The 27490-nt window shown below is 46.5% G+C and overlaps 1 protein-coding gene across 2 annotated transcripts in view; it reads left to right on the top strand.

Moving 5' to 3' along the window:
- GFRA1 (GDNF family receptor alpha 1) overlaps positions 1-27490 on the top strand; it is a 195513-nt gene that overhangs the window by 130245 nt on the left and 37778 nt on the right. For both annotated transcript variants that reach the window (XM_004579794.2, XM_004579795.3), the window contains one exon: positions 11559-11895. In XM_004579794.2, the coding sequence (XP_004579851.1) occupies positions 11559-11895 (337 nt within the window). The remainder of the gene's footprint in view (positions 1-11558; positions 11896-27490) is intronic.

Below are 27490 nucleotides of genomic sequence, written 5' to 3'. Positions count from 1 at the left end.
TTTTGCTGAAAAATATTTAGCTGTTTTGTTTGAGTCCTAGAGAATCATTTCCTCCTTGCATCAGCATTTGCACAGGTCACAATGCATTCTCCAAACAAATCCAGCCTCAATTATCTTGGAATCAATCTTACATTAGATAAAATATAGTTTAATGAGCATTTTTATGTCGAATATCATGATTGCTCTTCTCCATACTCGAGAAATTAAAAGATAGCAATGGAAGTGTTTGCAAAAGATTTTCCTAATGGGATGCATGCATATTTTAGAAATAACTAAATTGTGCCATCTTAATACGTAGAAAGGCATTATGCTCAAATATGTGCCTGAGTGTGCTACAAGGCAGAACTCAGTTTGGTTTTCAGTAATTGGCCCTGGAGCTGTAATAAAGCAGTTGTTTGCAAAGAGATGGGCTCAGAAATTTCATGCACTCCTGCAGTGTAGATTTAAATGCTAAGTTAAATATTTATGAACCCGAGATTTTTATAATTGATCATTGTATGATTTATACACTGTAATTATAATTAGGTTGAAAGGGATTTTCAAAAGCCAGTTTCCTGGTAGCTGAGGCCATTAAATAATGCTAAGCTGCCAAAACAAAAATTAGATGGGAATCCAGCCACCAAGTTCTAAATGCCTGTCCCCACATCTGATGCTCAATGAGGCTCCACACCTTACCAGGCGTCTCCGCTGGACCACTGACTCCTGCATCCCCAGCAATCATTTTTCATGCCTTTTTAAAAAAGCCTAGTTGAATGTAAACAAATAGAAAACTTGAGAGATCCAATGTATAATCAAAGGAAGAGGTGGAGGAGGTTGGGGAGGTTAATTAAAAATGTAATGATCCCGTTTGCTGAGACAGCACTATTAATCACCGAGCAGCAGCCGGCATGTGACTTACAGATACTTACAGAAGACATCTAATTTCTGAAGGTACGGAAGGTGGGAGGGACAGAGTGGTGTGGCGCAGTCAAGTGACAGCAGGTGCGTTACGGAAGTGGGAGCCCTAATGGATGAGGCTAGCCCGTGGCTTCTGATGAACACTACGAACTGTCTTCACAGAGGGATTACTTCCAAATTCACAGGCATTCAAAATAATTCAGTCACTGTGAGCCCCAGAGGAAATGTGGTTATGGCTGTAGGCTTAATGTAGTTGTGTAAGGTGTGAAAAACAGAACCAGGAGGAAATTCATCACTGTGTAATTTAATGCTCTGAAAAGCTGTGTGACTGACAACATGGGTGTTGTAAATGTAATTTTGAGCACCCCAGCTGGAAAAGGCCACACTCCTGGTGGATCAGTTACAAGGGTCACAACCTGTTGGATCGGATTTACCATCTGATCCACGTGGCCATCAGAAGACTGGAGTGTCAACTGGCACTTCCGGAACAGCTGGCTTGCTCCTGTGAGGATCTTGGAGCCTCTTTGTCAGTTTTTATTTGCTGGGATAACACATTAGAGGGAGCCTGTTAGAAGAAGCATGATAGTCATGTTAACATGGTAATTCTGGCTGAAAGAAAGCAGAAACAAGTTGTGGATTCAGTGATGTGGTCCTAAAAACCAAGACAGGTCAGTAACCAGCAATGGCTAATTCTTTGTAAACAACATTCTCGGTGTCTCGTGAACTTTATATTTAATAAATCACGTCCCATGCAGACCATTCAGGTTTTAATACATTTAACTTTTTTATTTTATCACTTATCTAGAGAAATTGATTCCTAGTGGCTTGCATTTTTTGTTTGTTTCTGAATAACTTCCACTGGGTAGCTGGCCCCGGCGTGTGCCAATATCAGTGGCGTTTTCTAAGTGTCAATGGTGAGGAGCTGCACCACAGTGACTTGCCTCTTGGGACAGTGTGAGGATTGTGTCTGGGAGGAAGGCAGCTCCTATCTCCAGAGGAGTTTGGAATCTGAAAGCTTCTCCCTATGCCTGCCCTCCCTGACAGCTCCGTCTTCTGCTGCAGGAAGGATCCTTCTGTGTGTGCTCAGCTGAAATTGTCCGTCCCTCCTCAGAGGCACTAACAGCTGGGAAGCCGTAGGACCTCTGGGGAGGGTTTACTGTGCTGTCCCTCCTAATCAGATTGTATCCAAAATACATGCAGTTGCCATCAGAAAATGCAAGTTGTGTTGTAATTGACTTGGAGGCAGCCTTGTTCACAGAAGCAGGAGGCCCACAGAAGGCAAGTTGACCTGCAGGAAGACACTCAGATGCTCAGACCACATTGAAATCTCAAGCCCTCCCCTGCTTCCCTGACTCCTAAATACATTGCAACTTAAGCAGCATGTAGTCCTTTGAACTTCACGTTCTGGGATCGGGCAGGGCTGATTGCAATGAAAATCATCTCTCTCATGCCCCGGAAAACTAGAACTAGTGGGGCAGCTGTGATCCCATCAACAGGAGTTGAAGTTCTGGTGGAGGAGATGATGCCAGGGAACCCCAGGGAATGCATAAGTTGAAGAGAGAGAATGGTGACAAGGCAGGGCTCTGGAAACACTGCCCATTCATACGGCATTGCAGCTACTCCACCAAGTTAAAGATGGCTAACAGTAAGTGCAGGCACAGTGGCATTTATTAGCACTGTGTTCTGAAAGGAGCTGGGAGAGCTGTGGAGAGGCTGCCAGAAGTCTTTCCCCCATTGGCAAGAAGACAGTGGCTGCCAGGCATGCCCCCACCCTTCCAGCGCCAGGTGATAGAGTGCCCGGTCTCACTCTTCCCTCTCCCACCTCTGCCCTCTGGTCCTTGAGGAAGTGGCTTTGTGCACCTGTTGAATGGCCGTGAGGAATCTGTTTTCTTAGCGGGTGGAAACAGTTTGTGTGTGCAGCGATTCCAGGGTGTGTGTTTGACCCTGCTTTTAGCAGGACATGTAGCTCTGCAGCTTGGCAGAGTTGCTGTGGCTGTATGAGGAACTGAGAAGGGAGGCGAGGCTGGGCCAGGGGAGTGCTTGGAGCCACTTGCATGTCATCTGAGCCATTGCCAATGTGAGCCTCTGAAGCAGTCACAAAACATGCATGGATTTTTTTCCAATTTTTTAAACTCTTTAATTAAAAGATTATTTTTGCAATTACTGATTGTGCTGCTATGAACATAGGAGTGCATGTTGGTTTCTCATAAAACAAGTGTTCTGGATATATTCCTAGGAGTGCTATTGCTGGATCATACGGTATGCTGATTTTGAGTTGTTTGTTCTCCATACTGATTTCCATAGAGGCTGTACCAGCCTGCAGCCCCACCAGCAGTGGAGTGTAGGGTTCCCTTTTCCCCGCAACCTCGCCAACAAGTGTTGTTGGTGCTTTTATTCATGTGGGCCAGTCTTACTGGCGTTAGGTGGTACCTCATTGATGTTTTAATTTGGATTTCCCTTATTGCCAGGGAACTTGAGCATTTTTTCATATGTTTATTTGCCATTTGGGTTTGTTCCTTTGTGACGTGTTTGCCCATTTCCATGGAAGCAGCCAAAATGCCCATCAACAGAGGATTGGATAAGAAAGCTATGGTTCATCTACTCCATGGAATACTACTCAGCTATTAAAAAAAACAAAATGCAGTTCTTTGTGGCCAAATGGGCCAAACTGGAAACCATCATGCTAAGGGAAATGAGCCAATCCCAAAAGGTTAAATACCACATGTTTGCCTTAATTTAAGATGATATGATGTTATGTATAACATGTTATGTTATGTATGTTGTATGTTGTGTATAAGCTAAAATTGAAATGTCAATGAGGTGGTTACAGAAGGTGGTTAAGAACTCGCATTTACTTTTAACATATTGATTACTCATTACTATGTCAATTCCATAATGATGTAAATTTTTGCTGATGGTATTTTGGAGGTTTTAATTGATCGGGATGATAATCTGCTGGCTCTGTCTTCAGACCAGAGAGGGTTTACCTAAGAAGCTGTTGAACTTGACTGGACAATAAGATGCTGGACTCTATGTTTGGTATATGCTTGCAATGGGGGAATCTCAACTGAACTTGAGCTGTGGTTATGCAACAAGGTGGAGGAATCCATCATGGTGGGAGGGTTTGGGGAGAGGTGGGGAGAATTGAAGTACCTATGAAACTGTCACATAATACAATGTAATTAATGAATTAAAAATAATAATAAAAAAAATTTTAAAAAAAGATTATTTTTATTGGAAAGGCAGATTTAAAGAAAGGAGAGACAAATCTTCCGTCTGCTGGTTCACTCCCCGGTTGACCGCCATGGCCAAAGCTGAGCTGATCTGAAGCCAGGAGCCAGGAGCTTCTTCTGTGTTTGCCACATAGCTGCAGGATCCCAAGGCTTTGGGCCATCCTCTACTGCTTTCCCTGGCTGGATGGGAAGCATGTATGGAAGGATATTGATATCTGCATTTTGAAAACTTAGAGGGTTGGGTAGATGGCCATCATTAGACAACCACATCAAAAGGTAAAGTTAACGTGCTGAGGCTGAAAACTGTAAGCTTCTCCATTGTTCTGCGTGTTTATAATAATGTTGGGGGAAAAGTAGGCATTTGGCTCAGCAATTAGGGCAGCATATGGTATGCCCACATTTTTCCTGCAGTCCTGGATATTCTTTTGATTCCAGCTTCCTGCTAAAGCACATCCTGGGAGACAGTAGGTAATAACTGAAGCACTTGGATGCCTGCCGTGCCCATCAGATACCTGGATGGAGTTCCCAGCACCTGGTTTCAGCCTGGCTTGTCCCTGATTGTCATGGATGTTTGGGGGATGAACCAGCAGATGGAAGATCGGTCTTCTCTCCTTCACTCTCCCTTCCAGATAAAAAAAAAATTTTAGCATTAAAAAAAAATTAAGATGGAGGCTAGCACAACAGCTAGGCTGCATAATCCTCTGTCTGCAAGTACCAGCCTCGCGGATCGGTGCAGGTTTTTGTCCTGACTGCTGCACTTCCCATCCGGTGTTGATTACTCCCTTGGCATTGTGTCCCCCCTTGGAGATCATGATTACACATGAACAAACCTTCAGTGAACCAATCTCCTGAGTTTTGATCCCAACTGCAACTAATGCCTCTAGTAAAGTAACAATACCAGCGCCGGAACTGTTGCTTTCAGCCAGCCAGTTCCCATCAGTGGTCAGAGGGAACCACTCTTCTGATTTTTTCATCATGAATTAGTTCAACCTATTTTAGAATTTTAATACAAGTATGTGTAACTATATGAGTACAGTGTATCTGGCTTTTTACCTTCATGTTATATTAATCAGTAGCTAATCTTTTTTTCCTGAGTTATATTTTTTAAGGAGGATAGAACACTATTTGTCAAATAATCTTCCTGTTGACAAATTTGAGAGTGTGAGCTGTCAGTATAGCATCGTAATATTCTTATACAAGTTATCATATGAATGTGAGAGTATGATGTCATTTTTTTTATAAATACAGGTGGAATTGCTGGGTCATAGAGTAAGTGTATGTTTATTTTATTGTCTTTAAAAGCTGCCCAACATTTTTTCCCCCAAGCGGATGGAATGTTTTGTAGTGCCCCTATTTTCCTAGGATTAGCTGTTGTCAGCCTTTGGTTTTAACTATTGTGCTGCCCCCGTGGCATACCTCATCATGGTTTAATTTTGAAATTTCCTGAGTCGCTAATGATGTTGAGCACTTTTCACATCCTTATCAGACATTCATTTGTCTGCTTTTGTGAGGTACCTACATAGTTAGCTCTTTTGAAGAAATTGAATTTTTCCATTTTACTAAGGAGTTTTCAGTCTTCTTCTCATACCATAGATACTTGTCCCTTGTCAGATATATGTTCTGTGAAATTTTCTGTTACTTGGTGTTTGTTCATTTTCTTCATACTGTCTTTCCATGAACAGACATTAAATCTTGACGAACCGTTGCCAGGTGTTGTCTCTTGTGGTTGTTGCTTGGTGTGATCTTATCTAAAGGATACTTGGCCACTTTCAAGACTCTTGCTTCTCCTGAAGGCTGCAATGTTCTGACTTTTCTGTTTCCGTATGTGATTGTCTTGTGTTGATTTTCATGCATGACATGCAATACAAGACTTGGTTTACACTGATATCCACTTATTCTTGTGTTGTATGTTGGAGTTTTCTGTCCCATTGAATTTTTTAGGTACTATTATCAAAAACCAAGTGGTTGTAGGCATGTGGGTTTATTTCTGAGTTCTGTTTCATTTGACTACATTTGTCCCACACCACATTGTCTTGATAGTGGTAACCTTAAGGTAAATTTTGAAATTAATGAAACTCTTCCAGATTTATTCTTGTTCAAATTGCCTTTGCTATTCTGAGTCTGTTGCATTTCTATGTAAATTTTGGCATCTATTTTCCAATTCCAAAATGTATTATAATTTTGAGATAATGAACATCTTATGGTCAGTCTTCTCATCCATGAATATAGTATATTTTTCCAGTTGTTAGGGATTGTAATTTTTTTCAGCAATGAATTTAGTTTTTGGTGTAGATATTTTGCATGTCATTAAATTTATTGCTAAGCGCTTTTTTTCTTTAATTTTTTGGTACATGGGATTTCCACGTTCCACACTAGGGTGCCAAGTTGTCTCCCAAGGTTCTGACTGCAGCTTATTGCTGACATTGAACCTGGGATTCAGTAATAAAAGGTTCCTGCCACCTGTCTAGGGGACTTGGGTTGAGGTCCAGCTCCTGGCTTTGGGCATTGGTGATTGTAGGGATTTGGAAAGCACATCCCATGAGTTTTCAAGAAAAGCTTTCTCTGTTGTTTTAAGTAATGTATCAAAGTGATATATTTGTTAACTTGGCTTAACCATTGCACATATCAAATGTATGTCAAATCATCACACTGTACCTTTACATGTTCAATTATTATTTGTCGATTAAAAGTAAAACAATACGATTACAAACTCAAGAATTTAAATTTTGGATATTAGCCTTATATGCCTTGACTCTGCTAAAGTAATGCATTCATTCTAGCAGTTATTTTGCAGATTTTGTAGGGTTTTCCAGGTCATCTTCAAATAGAAATGTCTTTCTTTCCCTATGTATCTATGTTTTGTTTCAACTGTTTTTAACATGATGTCTGGGATCTCCTATACACTATTGATTTTATGTATTAGAAATAGGCATCATTTATTCAGGTCTTAGGAAAAAGCAGTATTTTATTATGAAGCATGATTAAGTTGTATTCTTTTCAGAACTGTCATTTATTAGAAAGTATTCTAAATTAAAACATTTTTAAAAATTATTTGAGGGACTACAGCAGTAGTATAGTTAGATACTCCACCTGTGGTTCTGGCATCCCATATGGTTGCTGTTTTGAGTACCAACTACACCAGTTTCCATCCAGCTCCCTGCTAATGGCCAGGAAAAGCAGAAAAAGAGAACCCAAGGCATTGGGCCCCTACACCTACCTGAGGGACCCAGAAGAAGCTCCTGTCTCTCAATTGTGTGGCAGCCAGAGTCTGGTCATTGCAGTCACAGTGGGGAGGTATTCAGTGGATTGAAGATCTCTCTCCTTGAAGCTTCTCTGTAACTCTTTCAAATAAAATAAATAAATCTTTTAAAAATTAGTTGGGAAAGAACAGAGAGCATGCTCACGTGCTGTTTCACTCTCTCGTTTCCCTGAAGGACTAAAGCTGAACTGAAGCTGGGAGTCAGGAACTCAAGGACCTGGTCTCTTGAGCAATCACCACTGACTCTCATCTCTGCATTAGCAGGACGTTGGAGCCTTGGAACCAAGACTGGAGGTGGATATCAAACTGGAACTGTGATAGGAGATCTGGGTGTCCTAATGGTGTTTGTAACTGTTAGCTCAAACACTGATCCAGTATTCTTAATTTGCTGGGCACTAAAAAAATCATGCATGAATATTTAAATATGTTAAATATACTTTCTTCATCTATTAAGATAATCATGTGCCTTTCCTCCTATGTTCCATTAATGTGATTCTTTATTGGCCAGTGTCCTATTTCTTGGATGAACTTTCATCCGTCATGTTGCATTCTCTCAACACTGCTAAGTACAGTTCCCTAAAATTTGGGGAATGTTTTTCTCTCTTTATTCATAAGGTATGCTAGTGTGTTAGTTCCTTTGTCTTTGTTGGATTCTGACATTTCGGTGATGCTAGCCTCATCTATCAAGTTGGAAAGTGTCAGAAATATATTTTGGGTGATGAAAGTCAGAACTCAAGGAAGTCACATGCTGCCCTGTGCAAGAACGAGTTGGTGGTTTTTGACTCTGAAAGTGTACCATATGGTAGAGTCTAGAATTTGTCTCCAGGTCTAACCTAGTGATAAGGAAATACTGTTTTGGTCAGGGATCTATGTTGATGCAGAGTGAAGCTGCCATTCCCATTGCTAAATGAAGCTAACTGATCAATTGGTTTAGACAAACAATGATTCAGCTTGTTTCCACTTTCTACAAAGTTCTTCCTTTAAAATACTGCTTTTCTTTTTTATAGCATTAACATGTAAACTTAGTATTTTATGTAGTTTTGACTTAAAACAGTGAATAGGGTAAATGTTTGGCACAGTGAGTTAGCCTGCTGCCTGGGGTGGCTGTCTTCCATAACAGAGTACCGGATTCAAGTCCTGGAGGCGCTGCTTCAGATCCCAGCTTCCTGCTCACAGACACTCTGGGAGGCAGCAGTAGGTGCTGATTGGGAGGTGGTCGGCCACGTGTGTGGGACCCCTAGATTGAGATTTCTGTTCCTGATTTCAGCCTGGCCCAGCCCTGACTGCTGCTGGTGTTTGACAAGTTAACTTGCAGATGAAAGTTTTGTCTATTTAGCTCTCTTTCTCTGCCTTTCAAATACATAAAAATAACTGAAAGTTAAGAAGACAGCTCACACCTTTGCAAAGAAAATGTACTCTGGCCAATTTTTTAAAGTTTTTGCATTGTTAAAGGGACTACTTGCAGAGAAACAACATTTCCTGGATGTCTTGTGTTGACTGTTATTATTTTTCTTGTAATGTTATTGCAAACTTACAAACATTTTAATGCTTTTTAAAGCTCTTATTCTTTGCTTTTACACAACTGTAAAAGCAGCACACACACATTAAGCATGGACAAAACTCTGAAAACAATGAAATACGAGCTAATATTAATTTAATGGAAGGCATGGCATTCGTTTGCTGAAAGTAGATCTTGGCGCGTACAGTCTGAATATGGTACTGTGTTGCAGCTGGAAGTCTTTGGAGTGTTTCAGGCCTGAGACTGAGTGCCAGGTGATGACTTCATTCTTCTGCCATTTCTCTCCATTTGAACTTACGTGAACTGTCTGTCCGTTTATCGCTGGCTGCATCGTTGGAGTGTTTCAGCTAGAGGTTGTAAAGTGCCATCTGACACCAGTGCACTCTGTGGATGCGTGTAGGAAAATCATGTCCAGATCAAGATGTGCCTGCAAGGGTCTGTTCCAGATGATGCAGGATCCAGTCATGTTAACTTATTTTAGGTTATCATGAAAAAATGCATCAGTTAGAAATGTAGGCAGCTGGAGACCTTGAAGAATGCAAGTCCGTGCCCTCCGGCCCAACAACACAACAGGCAAAGTCTCCAAGTGGAGAGGGCTGGAAGTGTCACCGAGGCCCAGAGGACCTGGTTACCACGTCGGGGCTGGTGGTGAATATTTCAGTCCTTGTGTCCTGAGGAGCAGGCTTGGGAAAAGCATGATGGGGAGTTGACCTCAAGTGTGTCTGCTGAAGCACAGGTGTGGGCGTGCAGGTACTAGCTTCCTGCATTACTCACCCACGAAAGGTTGGATACCATGCTTATTGCTGTCCACTTTGTTTTTTGGGACTCAAATCAGCAGCAAAAATTTGAACACACACACAAAACAAAACAACCCACAAAAAACAGCTTATGGTGCCAGGCTGTGAGACAATGATTTCCGATTTTTCCATACAGGGTTTTCCTAGGGCTGAATGCATGTTCCATGGCACAGGAAGATTTTTCTTGGCCTGGCTTTGTGTGTTCTTCCGAATTTGCATTAAGTACTTCGTAGGTGGTAAGATAAACAGTTGCTGGGCAGTCTGTCTACTGGCCAGCCTAGGCGAGATGCTGCACTGCTGGTGTCTAGACCTTGCTCATCTTACACAGCTGTGTAACTGGGTTCCCTGTAACAGCTCCTCCCCGCTTCCCCTGTCCCTGACGCCGACAGTCAGCGTCTCGCTACCTGCTTCTGTGCATTTTGGTTATTTTGGATTCCTGGGGTGAGCAGAATCATGCAGTCTTTGTGACTGGCTTATGTCACAGAGCACAGTGTCCTCAAGTGTTAACGTATGCTGTAGATCACAGCATCTCCTTTTCAAAGACTGAATAACATTCCATGTGGGCGCTAGACAGACACAATGTGTCGCTGTCTTTCAACCTCCACCCTCCCCACCTAGAACTTCTTTTGTCAGTTGCGCAGCTCCTTATAATTCTCCAGGTGTCCCCTGAGGGTCCATAAAGACCACGAAGGAGAATAATACACATCCACGGAGGAACTGGGACAGGGCAGGAGCTGCCTGACATGTCCACGGCCACAATTCTCAGTTGCCTGTCTGGCTCTTCCCTGTCCTGTATGGAGTGCCACGTGGTGGTCAGTCCTCTGGGGGCCACCATCCCCATTGTCTCTGCAAAGTTTCTCATCACTCCCCCGCTGTCTAGAAAAGCACTTTACTGGGCACTGAGCTTCATTCTTCCCTCATCCCTCATCTTGTAACTTTGCCTGTTGGGCTTGGCCCTGGCCAGCCCTGCCCACCATCCTAAAGACCCCGACTCACCACAGCCCTGCCCTGGATAGCACAGGGCCAGCCTGACAGAGGAGAACGCTGGCTCCTCGGGCAGCAAGCACAGACGGTAGCATATGCTTTGTGTGATTCTAAAAGCCTGTGGTTTATAAACCCACTGGAGGCCTGTCCAGAATACTAGCTGGCTTTTTCTAATCTGCGGCTTCAGTACTCACAGAGCCCACATTTTGTAAGTGGTGGGTTAAGTGGCAATTGAGGTTTGCAGATTTTTTATGTGATTTATTCTGGTTTTCTTCCAATGGCCTGCGAGTTGAAACTTAACTACGACTATATTATAGTTGCTTCTTCCTGTTTAGAGAGCCTGGCATAATATTTTGTCTTCTGGGCTCAAATAAGCATGTAATTACTGTGTAATCATATAGTAATTAGCATGTACTATATGCATTTATTACATAATTATATTCCTGGAGGATTGCATGGCAATTATACTTGCAGTTAGCATATCATTTTATATACTGTACCATGAACAAGTATATAATTTGTTGCTTTTGTCTTTGATCCTAATTTTGGTTTACCAACCAGGCCCTGGAAATCTACTCTCCTGCTGAATTGTTTGCACATAGTCGGGCAGGTGCCTGAGTTTCATTGGCTTCATTCAGTAGTTCTCCATGTGCACCTGAGGAATTACATGGGGTTTCTATTGTGCCTGGATTCCCAATGTGCACACTTCCTCCTTGTCACAAAGCCATGAAGTCATTGGCTGCAAAGCTTGCTGAGTTCTAGAGCAGCCAGGGTGGCCTGGCGAATAGCAGGAGTTTAGGGCCAACAGAGCTGCTGTGAGTAACCTGGGGCCGAGCTCGCTGCTCATACCTGTTTTCTCTGCTTTGCAGTGGAGCACATCTCCAAAGGGAACAACTGCCTGGACGCAGCCAAGGCCTGCAACCTTGACGACACTTGCAAGAAGTACCGGTCTGCGTACATCACACCGTGCACCACCAGCATGTCCAACGAGGTGTGCAACCGCCGCAAGTGCCACAAGGCCCTGCGGCAGTTCTTTGACAAGGTCCCAGCCAAGCACAGCTATGGGATGCTCTTCTGCTCTTGCCGAGACATTGCCTGCACCGAGCGGAGACGGCAGACCATTGTGCCTGTGTGCTCCTACGAGGAGCGGGAGAAGCCCAACTGCTTAGACTTGCAGGACTCCTGCAAGACGAATTACATCTGCAGGTAAGGCACTGGTGGCTGGCAGCAGCATGCCATGCTGGTTAGAAGCTTCAACTCCCTGCTTCCCTTCCCTGAGCCTCTATTGGGGGCAGAACTGGATGGCAGGCTGACACACATACTGAGTGGGCCAGATACTCGCCTCAGGCCTCCAGCGTTTCCCATTTTAACTGGGAAAAGCCTAAGGGAGCTGCGATCAGGAAAATATCAGTTTCCTGAATGCCCTTCAGGTTGAGCAGGTCACCTGGGTAAGGTGCACCTGCAAGGCATGGGCTCAACTGGAATCCCAAGGACTTCCAACAGTTGCCGGGAGCTCAGGAAGCCAGAAGCTTGCCTGGAGGCTCTCAAGCTTCAGGGGCTCTCAAGCTTCAGGGGCGAATGCACCGCCCCTCCTAGCATGGTGCTGTGGCCAGCCCCAAGGGAAGAGGCCAGCAGAGTTCTGTACCTTTCTGTGGCTGTGCAGAATGGGCTTCTCTTGCTCAGCTTTGTTCTGACTCTTAACTTGCCCTGGAAACACTGCTGAACTTGGGCCATGGTGGAGAATATCCTCTCCCTTTTCCTTTTTGGCTATTTCTCACTTGATGTTTAATGTCTGATAGGGCTCAAGAGCATGTTCTCTGCAGAAAAGAAGTAGGTGGAAAGGAAAGAACAGGTAGCTGTCCACTCTGCTCCACTTACTCCCGCTCCCAGCACTGGGCCACCGCCAACAGGTTCATGTCTATTCTGCCACAATGTTGGGTTGCATGAGATTATTGAAGGAAAAGTAGATTGTGGTAAGCAGAAGTTGAGACTCTATGGAAGAGGATCCCAGATTGGTGATGTAGACAGTACATTGTACTGGGCAACGATTGTATTTGTCCCCAGGCTTATTTAGTGTTAGGTGCACAAGTTGGTGATAGTGTGTCTGTTTGCTTGATTCCTGGTAGAGACCCCATTTCTAGAGAGCAGAGAGCAGGCAAGTATCCGATGTGTGAAAGATTCTGATTAGCTGATTTCCGGTCATTCAAGTTGTCTTCCTGCAGAATGGGCTGCCTATCTTTCCTTAGGCCAGCTCTGTAAGGAACTAAAGGGGAGGGAATGTCATGCATAACCCTGTTGTGTTGAAGATTTTTCTCACAGTGTGTTCTTCTACCTTGCTCTGCAAACGTTGGGACTGTTTGAGCCAAGGAAGGATGTCAGTGAGCAAGCATCCTTCTGACATCGCGGCAGGAGTCTGGCGATGCAGAGAGGCAGCCCACAATGGCTCCTCTCACTTCCTTGCCCATCGTCCATTAAGACCAGACCCTTTCTGCTATAGGTTAGGCTAGAAGCAGGCCTGGGTGTCCTGAAAGTGCCCTGAGCCAGGAACCAGGGAAGCTAGTGAGCCATGGAGTCCATGTGGCTCCTTGCCAAGATGAACAACGCAGAGGGAGGAAGGGCTGGGGGAGGGAGTACAGATTCTGAAGAACCCCTTTTGCTCCCTGGATCTGAACTCCAGTTCCTGGGCCTCTGTCCTCTTTCAGTAGAAGGGCTTTAACTCTGCATGGAGGCAGGGATGGGTTCTAGGACCTCACTTAGCTAAATGCAGGCAGATCCTGTGGACTTCATAGCAGTATGTTATCCTATCTGCTGATGGGTCCACATCACAGGCTGGATACTGCCTGGAGGTTGGAAGCTGCTCCCGGCAGACAACGGGCAGGGAGTGGGTCCTTTGCACTGAGCAGAGGCTGGGAGATGGCAGAGGTGGAGCCGTTTCTTCTCGCCTCTTGTGAGTTCCAGGGCAGGGCTGGGGTCCTCCTGCATGGGTGGAAACCGTCCTGAGTGTTTGCTGTGCAATGCTTACCTGCTTGTTTGAGGAAGAGCTCTGTGGAGGGTTGGTGTGAATTCAGTCAGCTTGCTTTCCTGCTGAGCTGCAGTGAGATGGTCTGGGACTGGGCAGGGAAGTGTGGGGAGGGGCAAGTGGAACCTGTGGAATGCAGGATGCTTTGGGTGCCTTGGGGAAGGACAGATTCTAGGAACCATTTGAGATGCCCCCAGTTTCAGGGAAAGGGCTCAGCTGATGGGGCAGAAATTCACAAAAGGGTATAGGCTAGCCTCTGTCCAGTAACCGCTTGTGCCCAGTTACTCCAAGACTAGCCATGGGAAGAGCTTCCTGGAGCCAGCTGGCATTTGCACTCAGGGTCCCGTTTCTATGGCCCTGAGTAGCAAACCAGAAGTGGCTGAGATGCTGGATCTTGGCTTCCCAGGCACCCTACCAAGCGAAATTTGTCTCAGGTGATAGATGTGTCCTCTTGAACTTACCTTGAGTTTTTCCTGGGAAGGAGTGTTAGTAGCATCCGCCTGGTGGTACCATTTAAGTTATTTAGCCCATACTTTCTTCCAGAGCTTGGACTTATTACTTCTGATTACCCCCTCCCTGTCTGATGTGGTAAAATGTAATCTGAGCTGCTAGTTCAGCTGGCGGTGTTTTCTTTCATCGGATTTTATTAATCTTGTCTTTAGTTTTATGCCTTTTAATCCATGCCCTATGCATCCATCTCAGAGAGGCCCTGGTACCACCCCCTGCTGTGAGCAGCAGCTCCAGTTGGCTGGAGCTGGGGGCTCTGCTTTAACCTTTACCCCACCCGCTCAAGGGATGTCTTGAGGCCTCATTTAAATATCCCCAAAGAGGAGGCATGGCAAAGGGGAAAATTGCTTCCTGAACATGGGATTCTTTGAAAGCTCACACGGCAAAGGCTCCATTTCCATCTTTGCATCAACCAGTATCAAAGATCTGCTCAAGCTCATTAAAACTTCCCTCAACTTAATATCCTCCAACTCCTGGCCTTCCAGTCCTCCTCCTCAGGGCCCCCCCATGTTCTACACAAAACTGTCTCTCCTCTGCCTTGTGCCTTCAGTCAGAAAGATGTGAGGCGATTCAAGCTTTTTTCCTTGGACTGTGTTTTTTCCCTTCTTCTTTTTCTCTTTTTGGGAAGCTGACAGGTTCCTTTCTTCTTGGGGTGCTTGGGGAGAGGCGAGAGCTTGACTGGGCCTCCAAGCTGATCTGTAGCAGGCAGTCAGGAGGTGTGATTGGCAGGATGAGATGAAATTGAGAAACCTGGGCGTCTGCCCCCTGAATACCTGCCTCAGCCTGCTGTTCTGAGAGCCTGGGAAGATATCAGGGCCAGTTGTGATGGCTGTGGTGGCATGAAAGCGCATCCCTTTATCCCTGACAGGTGAACATGTGCGTCTCCACTGTGTAAACACAACTTCACCTCCTGAATAAACTGTGCACTTGAGCTCTGTCTTAGGGTGCTGCAAGTACATTCTTTTTTTTTTTTTAAAGATTTATTTATTTTGTTACAAAGTCAGATATACAGAGAGGAGGAGAGACAGAGAGGAAGATCTTCCATCCGATGATTCACTCCCCAAGTGAGCCGCAACGGGCCGGTGCTGTGCTGATCCGAAGCCGGGAACCAGGAACCTCTTCCAGGTCTCCCACGTGGGTGCAGGGTCCCAAAGCATTGGGCCATCCTCGACTGCTTTCCCAGGCCACGAGCAGGGAGCTGGATGGGAAATGGAGCTGCCGGGATTAGAACCGGCGCCCATATGGGATCCCGGGCGTTCAAGGCGAGGACTTTAGCCGCTAGGCCACGCCACAGGGCCCGCTGCAAGTACATTCTTAAGACACTGTTGGTTTTGTAAGGAACTACCCGGGTGTCTCAGTATGACAAGATTTTTTCCCTGTTCATTTAGAGCATATCATCCATCCCCCACCATGCCCCTGCCCAGTCCCATTTTCATCTAAACCACAGAGGTATATTCTAGAACCCATTCTGCTGCCAGCGCCTAGCACCATGTGGCTGCAGAGCCGCCTCTCACCTGTGCCACATGGTGTCACTGTTGTGAAGAACCCAGTGCATGCTTGGTGGTTTCAGGCCCATGACCTTGTTGGTGGCTCTGCTCTTGAACACAAATGCCGCATCCTTGGGCTCCAGAAGAATAGCTCTTAGCTCATCCCCCTGTATGCAGCCGTTGTGTTCCAATGCCTGATATCTTGTCCCAGGGCAAGGCCCTGTGGAGTTCTCTCCTCCTGGAATGCCTGGAGTCTCCGTTGCATTTTATTACTTACTGATCAGCAGTGCTGGGTTCAGGGTATCTCTGTCCTTTTAGAAAGAGCCTCCTGATGCTGCAGTCCAAAAAGGAGAGAGTCGGAGGCTCTGTGCCCTGTGCTCACGAGACTTTCCTGGAGATCTACTCCATCCTCCCAGTGCCTGGCTATCCTCACATCTCCAAGTGCAGTGACTTTGAATCAGGTCACCGAATATATGATTCTACCTTTCTCCAGACCTGCCAGCTTGGGGGATTTTGAGCAGAACCTGGAAACTCTCCATGAATACAGTTGCAGAGTTACACACGTGATTTCTGAAATTCTACCTTAACCAAGCCTGTATATTCCACACCAGGAGTAACCGTGTTACACATAAAGGAGATGTATTGTTAATTTGTCAACTGGGGCAGTCGGGGAAACATGTCACAAAGCTATGCAGCCAGTGTCTGCTCAGTAGCTTATTTAGTCTGACAGTGTAAGTGCACCCTTAAAAGGTGAGAAATGTGTTTCTTTTGCTTGGAATTGGGCCCTTTTGCACAGTAAACTAGGGATCTTAGCAAGACCACGTTTCACTTTTTGGGCTTTAATTCCTCAGTCAAAACCTGCACTCTGTGTTACCGTATCTCTGCTTGCCTTGACATGCTGCAAATGCAGGGAAAATGGCTCAGAGGATAATTAATGCCTAAAACTAGATGGGGGAGATTAATTTGGCACTTAATTTTATTTTACGCTGATTCATTCACAAATGGAAATCAGCAATTAGACAATGCAAACTTTTGAACCGTGCAAAGAAAGGTTCGAGAATATGAGAAAATACAAGTCAAACATTTTCCAGTTCATTTGAGCAGTTTTCATTTCAAATGATCACATGGGTGTCAGGCAAGGAGCTCAGCCCCTCGCAGCTCTTAAATGTGCCCCCTCCCCCTGCCCGTGTGAGCCGCCCGCCCTCCTGTTCTTGAGTGGGAGAGCCACTGGCTCCTGTGTGGGCTGTAGATTCAGCAAGGGTTTCTGACACCTGCTGTCATCCTTGTCTCTCACTCTTCCAGATGATAAAAGGGCATCTTGTGGGCCACTGCCCCCAGACTGAACCCTGGGGTGTGTAGCCATTCAGCCTACTCCAGCAGTGCCCGAGTGCCATCAGCTCGGCCCACAGGTATATCCTGAGCTGTACCCTGGTGTCACTCTCTGTAACTCTCCTCTGGTGGATGTACTTGTGAATTCATTTGTCTGGTCCTGCTGGGATCTGATCTTAAAATGTCTGTCTGGATTCTCTCCTCCTTCTCTGTTCTCCAGCCTTCACTTCTTACACTTGCCCAAGTTCAGGGTCTCTGCCTCATTTTCCTCACTCCTTCCTGCACCTTCCAAAGTCACTTGGATCTCTCATCCTAAGTACTTTTTGACACTTTTGCATGTCGAGTCAATTGTTGGAGCCATGTGGACAAATGGAGCTTTGGCATCTGTACTCTGTTTCCCTGTCTTTGACTGGAAGTAGGTGGACAAGGGCTGGAGTTGAGTCTGCCCCAAAGTCAGAGGTGCTTTGTTCACAGTCTGTCTTTGGAAGCAAGGCATTGGGGCTTCCAATGGTACCCTGAAAAGCTGGCATTTATCTCAAAGGCTCAGGAGAGCCTTGGGGAGCTTCTAGGGAAGCCTGGCATGGGGTTCTGAAGGCCAGTTGGGAGCTTCTTGCAGTGGACCAGAATGGAGGCAAATTTAAAATCAGAAAGGCTCCCAGAAAAAAGGGCTGGGATATGGGGATGGATTTTAGAAGCATCCACTTAGGTGATGGTGTTGAATGGATGGTAGGATTTGTTTCCTGGGAAAAGTAAGAAGAGAAATAAGAGATCCTTGGGAACATCAGCTTTGTGGTTAAAGTGTCCAAGAACACCTTAGATAAGGTGAAAAATTAGGTAGTTACACAACCGGGCAAGGGATTCAATGAAGTAAGGGAGAAGGGTTCGGGTAAGGCATCATCAGGATCAGTCACTCACATGGCAGGCGAGGATAAGTTTGACACATCTGTCCCTCCACCTGCCCATCCATATATCCATATATCCGTATATCCATATATCCATATATCCATGTGTGCCCATCCACCCATTCATGCAAACATCCATCCATCAGCCTATACTTACAGTGCCAGGAATAGAGGCCTGGCTTCTTCCCCGTGGTATAGAAGGAAGGCAGGTGCACACACAGTGACAACATCATGGTGTGCCAGTCCCTGGCCAGGAAGGTACAAAATGCTCTGGGAGAACAGCCAACTTTGCTGGCCTGTTAGCCAGGCTTCACAGAGGAGCTTGGCTGCAAGGACAGATGGCATCATATCAGTCACAGGACAGACACCCTGAGCTGAGGGTCTGAGAAAGGCATTGGAGGTAAAAAGCAACCGCCTTACTGAGTGTTGGTGTTGGGCAGCCCTGGGCTACATACCTCGTGCACCCGCTCTCTCATCAGCCCATCTGCATGCAAGGACCCAGCCAATGACATGACTGACCAAGGAATACCAGTTCATGCATGGAGGGGCTGGAAATTGTCCCTGTCTTGCTAACTATGAAACCTGGTTTATGTCACTGTTTCCACTTGACTGTCTTTGCTGACAAGACTAGGATGTTCTCAGCCTGTTCAACCTTACTACCTTTAGTTCCAGACAGCCAGACTGATGTCCTGGCTAGACCTGAATCCAGGCACACTTTCTGGCTCAGGAACTAAGACCACATCAGTTTTAAAAGTGGTTTGCACAGAACTGGAACATAATGTCCACCAGAGCTTCCCAGCATGCTATTAACAACCACACACATACACACACACACCAAGAAGAAGCGGCTCAGGTAATATGCATTCATTACATTCTTTATCTCAATTTCCTTTTGAGTGCTCATTGCTTATTACAGAGTGGGAGCTTTGTGACAGCTTCCTGATTAGAAAGAGTTGCTTCTACAAATAGTAAAAATGGTTTTATTATTAACTCATTTACTGACTCTGGGTACACTTACTGAGCCCGAGCTGCTTGGCAGCAAGGACCCAAGGTGTGTAGGGCATCTGCTCTTCTCCCAGGTGCTCTTGCTCACCTGATTGAATCCTGAGTTCAGAGTCCATGACCCTCACTCCCCTGAAAGTGATGGGATTCAAGGACCTGCTGTTTATCTCCGAGGGTGAGTTTTGTGCTGTCCCAGCATGATGTCGGCACCAAATACTACAGGATCACATCTTCAAAATGGGGTCAGTCCAGGTGTTTTGCTTTCTTGCATTCTCCCCACCTTGTCATTCACCAATGGAAAGCCCTCTATTTTGTAGATTGTATCTTTTTAAAAGTATTTATTTAGTTTTATTGCAAAGTCAGATATGCAGAGAGGAGGAGAGACAGGAAGATCTTCCATCTGATGATTCACTCCCCAAGGGACCACAGCAACTGGTGCTGTGCCAGTTTGAAGCCAGGAGCCAGGAACTTCTTCCAGGTCTCTCACACGGGTGCAGGGTCCCAAGGCTTTGGGCTGTTCTCAACTGCTTTCCCAGGCCACAGGCAGGGAGCTGGATGGGAAGCGGGGCTGCTGGGATTAGAACCGGCGCCCATATGGGATCCCGGGGCATTCAAGGCAAGGACTTTAGCCGCTAAGCCACCGTCCCAGACTCCGATTGTATCTTGAGGACAGTGTGGTCCAGACCTTGGGATCCTAATCAGAGGTAATGAAAAAAAAAGGTCTCTGGGTCCCTGGTCTTTAGGTCACTTTGTCTGAAACTGCAAGGGGACAGAAAGATCCTGACTGACCCCTATGCTGCCCAGTGGCCACTGCACCTGTTAGTAGCTGTGAAATCGCCAGGAGTCAGAAACTAGCTTCTCAATTCTGCAGGTGCAGAGCTTACCCAAAAAGGCCCAGTTTGTGCCTCTTCCCCTAGCATGAGTCCTAGGGTAGGGGATGTTCCCATTTCACACGCTCTCTTCTATCGTATCGCAGAGCTATCCACCCAGTGAACAAAGAATGGGGTATAGACACTTGGGCAGAAAGGAGATCCTAGTCTTCCTGGGGGGCTGCCCTCATCTGGATCAGCACCTGCAGGGTCCCAGGGTGTCTCTTGGTGGCTGGCATGCCACCCTCCCAGCTAAGGCTGTTTCTTTCTGCCTTGGTCACACAGCATACGGGACTTCCTTTCTTGGTCACACATGCTTTGCAATTGACATCAATTGACATCTGTTAGCCTGAGACTGAAAGAAGTTTCATTTTTATAGGGGAAATTCTGCCCCCCCCCACAGTTATGGGTGGTATGCCATGGTTTAAATGATGGGAAAGGGCCACTCTGGAAGCCTGGGAACACCTTCCTTGCATGCAGGGCTCTGTCAGCCTCGGGCCTGACCCAGGACACCTGCCCAGATCCTCCTCCATGGAGCTGAAGTTGGGAGTGGGGCACCATGCCCTGCATTGCCCCAGTTTAGGTACCCTGCAGTCACACTGGCATTTATATTTCCACAGGGCATTTCCAACTCAGTGAATGGGAAATTGCTCAGAAATTTCCAAAGGCAATTAATTATGCAGAAAATTTTGTATCCAAGAAAAACAGCAATTTGAAAGAAGCATCAGTGTGAAAAGTATCACACTATGCTGGAGTCCTGGGATTTTCTTTCTCCTTCCCTGGATGCTGTCGGGGTGAATGTGCTTGAGTGCAATGGGCCCATCCCATGTCGTGGTTCTGTTGGCTCCATGACACAGGCAGCCCAAGGTCTCCGTTTCCTTTCTATAAATGGAAGTGATGTTGGCTCCATCTGCACAGAGCTGCCGTGAGAACTAGATGAGATATTTGGGCAAGTGCCAGGTAGCAGGTGCCTGCTACCTACAGCAGCTGACTGAAGAAACGTGTCCCTTCATCTCCTTCAATTTATGAAAGATGGAAAAGGAAACCTAAGAACCCGACAGCCTTTCCCCCTACCAGTAGCGGTCAGAGACGTGCCGTGGGATTTGTAGGGTGGGCGGTTCTCAGTGCTGTACACGTTTGTGCAACTATAGCATTAAGTGGCACTTGGAAATGCCAGTGCTATTTGGTAAGGCTGAATCACTGAGATTATACACCACCTTCTTTGTGCCATTGGGGAAAGCTGAAAGGTGGAGGTGGCTTGACCGAGCTCAAAGATGTGTGATTGGCGTGCTCTCAAGAACACTTGTGGCTGGAATATGCAATGTTTCACATTCAGAGATGTACAGTGAGCCATGAGCAGGGCTGGCCACGAGGCTGCTGTGTGTGGAGTGGTGGGATTCAATATTGTTTAGCCTGAATAGGCAGACAAAGCGGGCCTTGGCAATCTCTCAGGCATGTGCTGCCTCCGTGGCCCAGAGGTGCTACGTGTGAGTCAGTGGTGTGTGTGAGCCGGCAAAGGGCAGCCCATGACTCAGTGAGAATCCATCCCAAACACCCTCACTCTTGCTGATGCCGTAAGGAAGCGAGTCGCGGCTCAGGGCAGGACTTAGAGCCAGAGACGTTGTCAGAGGAACGTGTGGGTGACAGTGTCATGGTGGTGAGGGCGATGACGGGGCAGGGGGTGGGGGACCTTTAGTTGACATTTAGGGTGTGCCAGGCTCTGTGCTGATCTCCTTGCACTCCCCAGATGGAGTGCAGGGGGTAACATTATCCTCCCACTGCATGGATGAGGCAGTGAGATCTTGAACTCTTGTATCACCAAGTGGTGCTGGGGGCAGGTGGAATGGGGACCTGTGCTGGAAGCAGGGCTGAGTGCTGCCCGGCACTGTGTTGCCCAGTCCACACCCAGCGTGCCCCCTCCTGTATGTGTGTGATGGTGCTTCCAAAAATGCGAAGGATAGCTGGCAGCTGGTACTGGAAGTGACCCGGATTTCACCGTTTTCTTACGAGTCTTAGTATCTTGAATTAAGTAACTGAAGAGGTGGAGAGAGGAGGGCTAGGAGTGATGACGTCCACTAGCTGGTCCACTCTCCAGATGCTGTCATTGGCCAGGCTCAGCCAGCAACAAGGAACACAATCTAGGTTTCCAGTACGAGTGGCAGGGACCAACACCCACGCCTCCCAGTGTGTGCCTCAGCAGGAAGCCGTGTATCCAGCCCTTGTACTCTGGAATGGAGTTTGAGTGTTTGGTAGAGCAAACACTCACTCTAAAGTAAGGGAGCCTTGAATGACATCCAGATTGGGCTTACGGGGTCCTCAACAAGCACATCCCATCTCTTGCCAGATCTTCCATTTTTACTGAGGATCTTGAAAGTTTGTGTGAGAGTTAAATCCATTAATACTTTGCCTGAGGTTTTTGGTCTCCCCTCCCCGCCGCCTCTGTGCTTGCCCTGCTCTGAGGTTATTCTGTGTCTTTGACCTCTGGAATACTCCCCAGGTGTTAGTGTGAGCACAGTAAATAAGGTCTTAGGATGACTAAGAGAGTGGTCTTGGCCTCGCTGACCCTCTGCAAGGCTCTCCAAGACTGCCAGGATCCCCGGACCTCACTCTGTAAATCAGCGTGGGCCAGGACACTGGCACGGGTGTCAGCATTCCTACAGTGGCCTTGAACTTAGTGTTTCCCTCCCTGTGCCTGTTGGCTCAGCTGCAGCAGGCTAGGACAATGAGGCTGGGAAGATTGGGGGGAGGGGGATATAGCTGGTACGTGGAAATGGGTGGGGTACTTAGAGTGAGACTGAGAGTGTGTGATCAGCCATGGCCTCCCCTGGGGTTGTGTGGTACGCTTGGGCATCTGATTTAGCATGATTTCTTTCTCCCAGAGAGAAGCCTCTGATAGACAGCAGTCCCCAGTTGCCCCTTCTTTTTCTGCATATTCCAGATTGCAGCAGTTAGAATTCTTGCCCGAGAGGTTGCTGGCTCTGTAACAGTGGGGACTTTTTGAAACAGGGTCTGGGGGACAGGAAGTGCCATATCTTCAAGACACTGCCCTGGAAAACATTTCTAGTGGGGTAAGGTGAGTGCCAAAGGGAAAAGACCATTTCCTATTCGGAAGTTCAGGCTGAGACGGGGTGAGCTACAAAGCATGCTCTTGGAGAACAATGGCTGTTCACTTGTGTCCTGGCTGGCATTGTGTCATCGCTATGGTTGATTCAGCAGGACTATAGGATGAGGAGGAGCAAAGTCCATGCAGAGTGCCCCTGCCTGGACTGTTGTCAGTGCTGTGCAGGAACAACATGGAATGGGACGTGGGTTCAGTGGGACTTCTCAGAGGGGTCCAGGGTAGAGGCTCCCTAGCATCAGTTTCTGGTGTTTGAGGCCTTGGCCAGGAGCCAAGCACTTGTACTCCTGAGTACGGTACTGCCTCTGATAGTGGTGGTGATCTACAATCTGCCCCTGGACAGACACTGCCTTGGAGAGTGTTCATCTGTGACCTGGCCTGGTAGCCTCCCCCGGCTTTCAAACAGTGCATGTCAGGCTGAGAGTAAGGAGTGGGTAGCACCTGGACATTGCCAGGGGTCAGTCTTGGGACAAGATGTAAGAGGGGGTGGCTAGATGTGGACTATCAACTCAGGGTGGGAGTTGGGGACAAGGAGGGCACTGCAGTCCAGAAAGTCCTTCCATAGGCAGGGAGAATGGATGGAAGGTCTCCAATCCACGTGAAGGAGGGAGTGTCTGGAAATCAGTGAGAAGCATGTGAACAGCTTTGATGCATGCTGATAGCTCCTGTGACACAGGGCAACCCTGTATATCTGTTCAGCTGCTGCCTGGTCATACCCAGGGCCGGTCAGGACCTTGTCCTCATTGTGCATGTGACGGAAGATGGTGCGTAGTCCGTGGGCTGACGTTGGATTCCATTTGGTTGAGTTGTGGTTGAAAATGCAAAGCAACACATAGGTTTGAGGGCAACCATTTGAAAAGAAATTCTTTCAGAATGGCCTCTGGAGCAAGTCACTGGCCTGAGCTCTTGAGCTGAGAAAAGCTGATGCTGATGCTTTGTGCTGCACTCTTGTTACTTTCCCCATGTCGGAAGCATCTCTCCTTGCCAGTGGGTGTTGTGAAGTGAGTAGGGTCTAGAAACAGCATGAGCAGTCACACAGATTACTCGTGTGTGTGTATGTGTGTGTGTGTGTGTAAGATTCAGGGTCACCATGAATCTTGTCCTATACATGTAAGTGTGTGGTGCTGCTGGGATATAGGAGAGGGGAGGAAGTGGGTGCAGGCGGTAAGAGGTTAGACTCCATATCCCAAAGGGACTCTGTCCATCTTCATTCCTGCTCCCACCACAGTCACTCCTACACTCACAGCATCTTGATTGGAGGTACTTAGAAACTGAGATCATGGAAGCGTTGGTTGCCTTTTAAGTTTTGCGTTTTTTGAATGCTGGGCAGTTTATACCAGAACCTGTGATAGATGCTGAGCTGCCAAATTGAAGATGAAGGATTCCCTGCCTTGGGTGCCTGGATGCCCAAGGCGTCTTGAGGCATCCGTCTGGAAGGCCTGGCCCACTCCTGCCCCATACCCAGGCCCAGGGGAAGCTGAAGGGGCTGGTTGTGCCCTGTTCTATTACCTATCCATGTGAGACAACACCCTCCTGGGGGAGCCAGGCTCAGTGCCTCAGTGCTTCCTGTCCAAGTAGCCAGCAGGCAGTGCAGGGCTTAGGAATATCCAGACCCCAATCAAGTCTCCTTCCCAAGCCGGGTCTCCTCTCCCTAGGTGGGGATCAGATGTAAAATGGGAAATAAGGAAAAGAAGAATGAAGCTGGTGCCCTTCACAGTGCCCAGGGTCTGTGAGGGGACTGAGCAAGAGTTCTGACAGCTGAGAACTCTCTCTGGAGGAGCCAGAAGGAAGCCTTGGACATGCCCATTGGGATAGAGGTTGAGGATTCAGTGACTTAGCAAGTGGCCTATGCGGAAACTGGTTATCATCTCTTTGTCCAGAATGGGCAAAGGAGGGAACTGTGTTTTCCATGCAGCTGTGAGAGCTCTTGGTAAGATGCAGAAAAGGGGCAGGGTGCTGTTCACTTGGGGCTGTTAAGCACGAGCTTAGTTTACTAAGAGTTGCACAGGTTTTGCCAAAACACGGAAATTACCGTCTGATGGCAGTGGAATAAGTTATGCTTTTAAAAAAGTGTTTTAATTTTTAATTAGTTTTAACATATTGAATATAGTTCAATTCATAGATACAATTATTTATTTGAAAGGATTTATTTATTACTAGAAAGGCAGAGTTACAGAGAAAGAGGGAGAGGCAGCAAGAGATACTTCTTCTATTCGCTGGTTTATTCCCAAAGTGGCCACAATAGCCAGGGCTGGCCAACTGAAACAAGCTTGTTTTAGTTCTCCCTTATGGATCCAGGGGCTCAAGCCCTTGAACTATTTTCTGCTTGTTTCCCAGGTGCATTAGCAAAGATCTGAGTTCGATGTAGTATAGCCAGGATTTTAACTGTTACCCATATGGGATAGCAGCATTGCAGTTGCAGCTTAACTCACTATGTCTCCTCTGCTAATCCCAGTTTATGCTGTTGATGTATGAGGCCACAAATCGCCATCTCCTGAGCACAAGTCATATTCTCAGTGCCCTCTCTGTGAAGGAATATAGTATTAGGGGCTGGTTGTTTGCTAAATTCAAAGTCTCTGCTGATTTTTTAACAGCTTGCCTGGAAGAAAAATGACCTGATGTCTGTTTACTATTGAATGTAATTAGGAAGTCTGCAAGCCTATTAGAGATTAATAGGAGACCTTACTTTCAGATGTTTCTGTCTGAAGTTTATTTGTGCAAGTATAAATTGTTACCCTCTCAGACGTCCATTGGCCAGCCACGTTCCCAGCCGCTTCCGGGGGCACTCAGAGATGGTGCTCCTTTACTGTGTGGAAGGTGGATTCCTTCTCCCCTGGGCAGAGCTTTGGCCCCAAGGACCACTTTGGTTTCTAGTGCATGTCTTTCGGGGTTGGGGACCAGAGGAGGGGTTTCACAAATGATTGAAGTCAGTAGAGTCTGGATCATTTTGTCATCTCCTGGGACTTCCTGAAGAGGCAACATTTGGCCAAAGGAGGCCAGGCAGCATTTGGGACAATTTCTAGAAGTGGCCTGCATTCCTTAAGTGAATTAGAGGTCAGAGCCTATTGACTATAAACATCCAGATGTTAAATTGCCTACTTCAGCATTATCTTCTTGTGTTACCTGCAGCACCTGCTTTAATGGAGAGACCAGTAGAGGGCAGTGTGTGGGGATCATGTATATAATCATCCGGACCTGTATCTGAGGGCATGATTCAGTTGGCCTAGAAGGTTTTGCTGTCCTTGAAGGTTTGCAGGAGAAATCTCTTTGCTCTTAATGATAGGAACAAGCTGGACATTAATCATGACTGGCTTGAGTACAATGCAGATGATAAACACATGGTTCTGAGATTTCATGAAAAGGCTTTTCCTATGCCAAGTTATTAGCAGAGGAATTCTAGGCACAATACCAAGGCAGCCTTTACAATCTACCACTTCAAAGCTTAGAGGCCTCAGTGTTAGAGTAGAGCCCGTAGGACTGGTCCAGAGCAGCGCAGACAATGGAAGCACTGATGTGGCACTGTTCTGTAGGAATCAGTAACTACTATGAACAGATGCTAGGTGTCGGGTATACCTTGTTTTCCCAGTAACATTTGGAAGGGCTTACAATGGCGGTATCAGAGTTAGACAAGATCAGCTTATTTTACTGCTAAATAACAAATGAAATCTATATGGTTTTATTATAATATATATTTTGTGTAAACTTTCTAAAGATCCTGTGTGCTGTCATTCAACCTGAATAAATTAAGCTTCTACAATGTTATGATTCCTGGCCATGACATCGAAATGTAAAAGCCTAGTCCTTCTTCAGAGCCTGTATTCACAACTACTCCTACTATATATGGCATCATAGTAAGGTTAAATTTTCAGTTGTTGCTGTCAGTGGTGGTTGTGAGTGACCTAAGTTCATTCTTTCAGGTCTGTGAGTGAGATACGAGACACAGGTCACACTGGGCTGCGGTCAAGGTGTGGGCACTGCCAGGGTGCTCATCTCACTGGGCTGCGGTCAAGGTGTGGGCACTGCCAGGGTGCTCATCTCACTGGGTTGCAGTCAAGGTGTGGGCCCTGCTAGGGTGCTCACCTCTCTGGGCTGTGGTCAGGGTTGGGCATTGCCAGGGTGCTCATCTCACTGGACTACAGTCAAGGTGTGGGCCCTGCCAGGATCCTGCTGGAGTTGTGGGGAGGATCCATTTCCTTGCCTTCTCTCTCCCTCATTGATTTATGGTTCTTTTCCAGTCTTGCAAGCCAGCCAAGACCAGTTGAGTCTTTCTTGTCTGCCCATCTCTTTCACTTTTAGGGATGCTTATAATCCACTTAGACCATCCAGGTAACCTGAGATAATCTGCCTACGTCTCCTTAATCGCCTTGCCATACTCTGCCGTACTCTTTTTTACTATGTTCATCTGGAGTTTGAACTGTGGTCCTACTTTTGAAGGATGGATAGAGCATCTAGATTTCTATTCTCCTTCGTGCCAACATTCACAAATCTATAAGTTTCCTGCAGAAATATCAAAGGTTCCTGGACAAGATGGACTCATTAAAACTTTAACATTATTGTCACCTGTAGTT

Source organism: Ochotona princeps, chromosome 13 (assembly GCF_030435755.1).
Source record: "Ochotona princeps isolate mOchPri1 chromosome 13, mOchPri1.hap1, whole genome shotgun sequence".
Taxonomy (NCBI): domain Eukaryota; kingdom Metazoa; phylum Chordata; class Mammalia; order Lagomorpha; family Ochotonidae; genus Ochotona; species Ochotona princeps.
The sequence above is the reverse complement of the archived record's forward strand: the minus strand, read 5'-3'. Positions and strand labels throughout refer to the sequence as shown.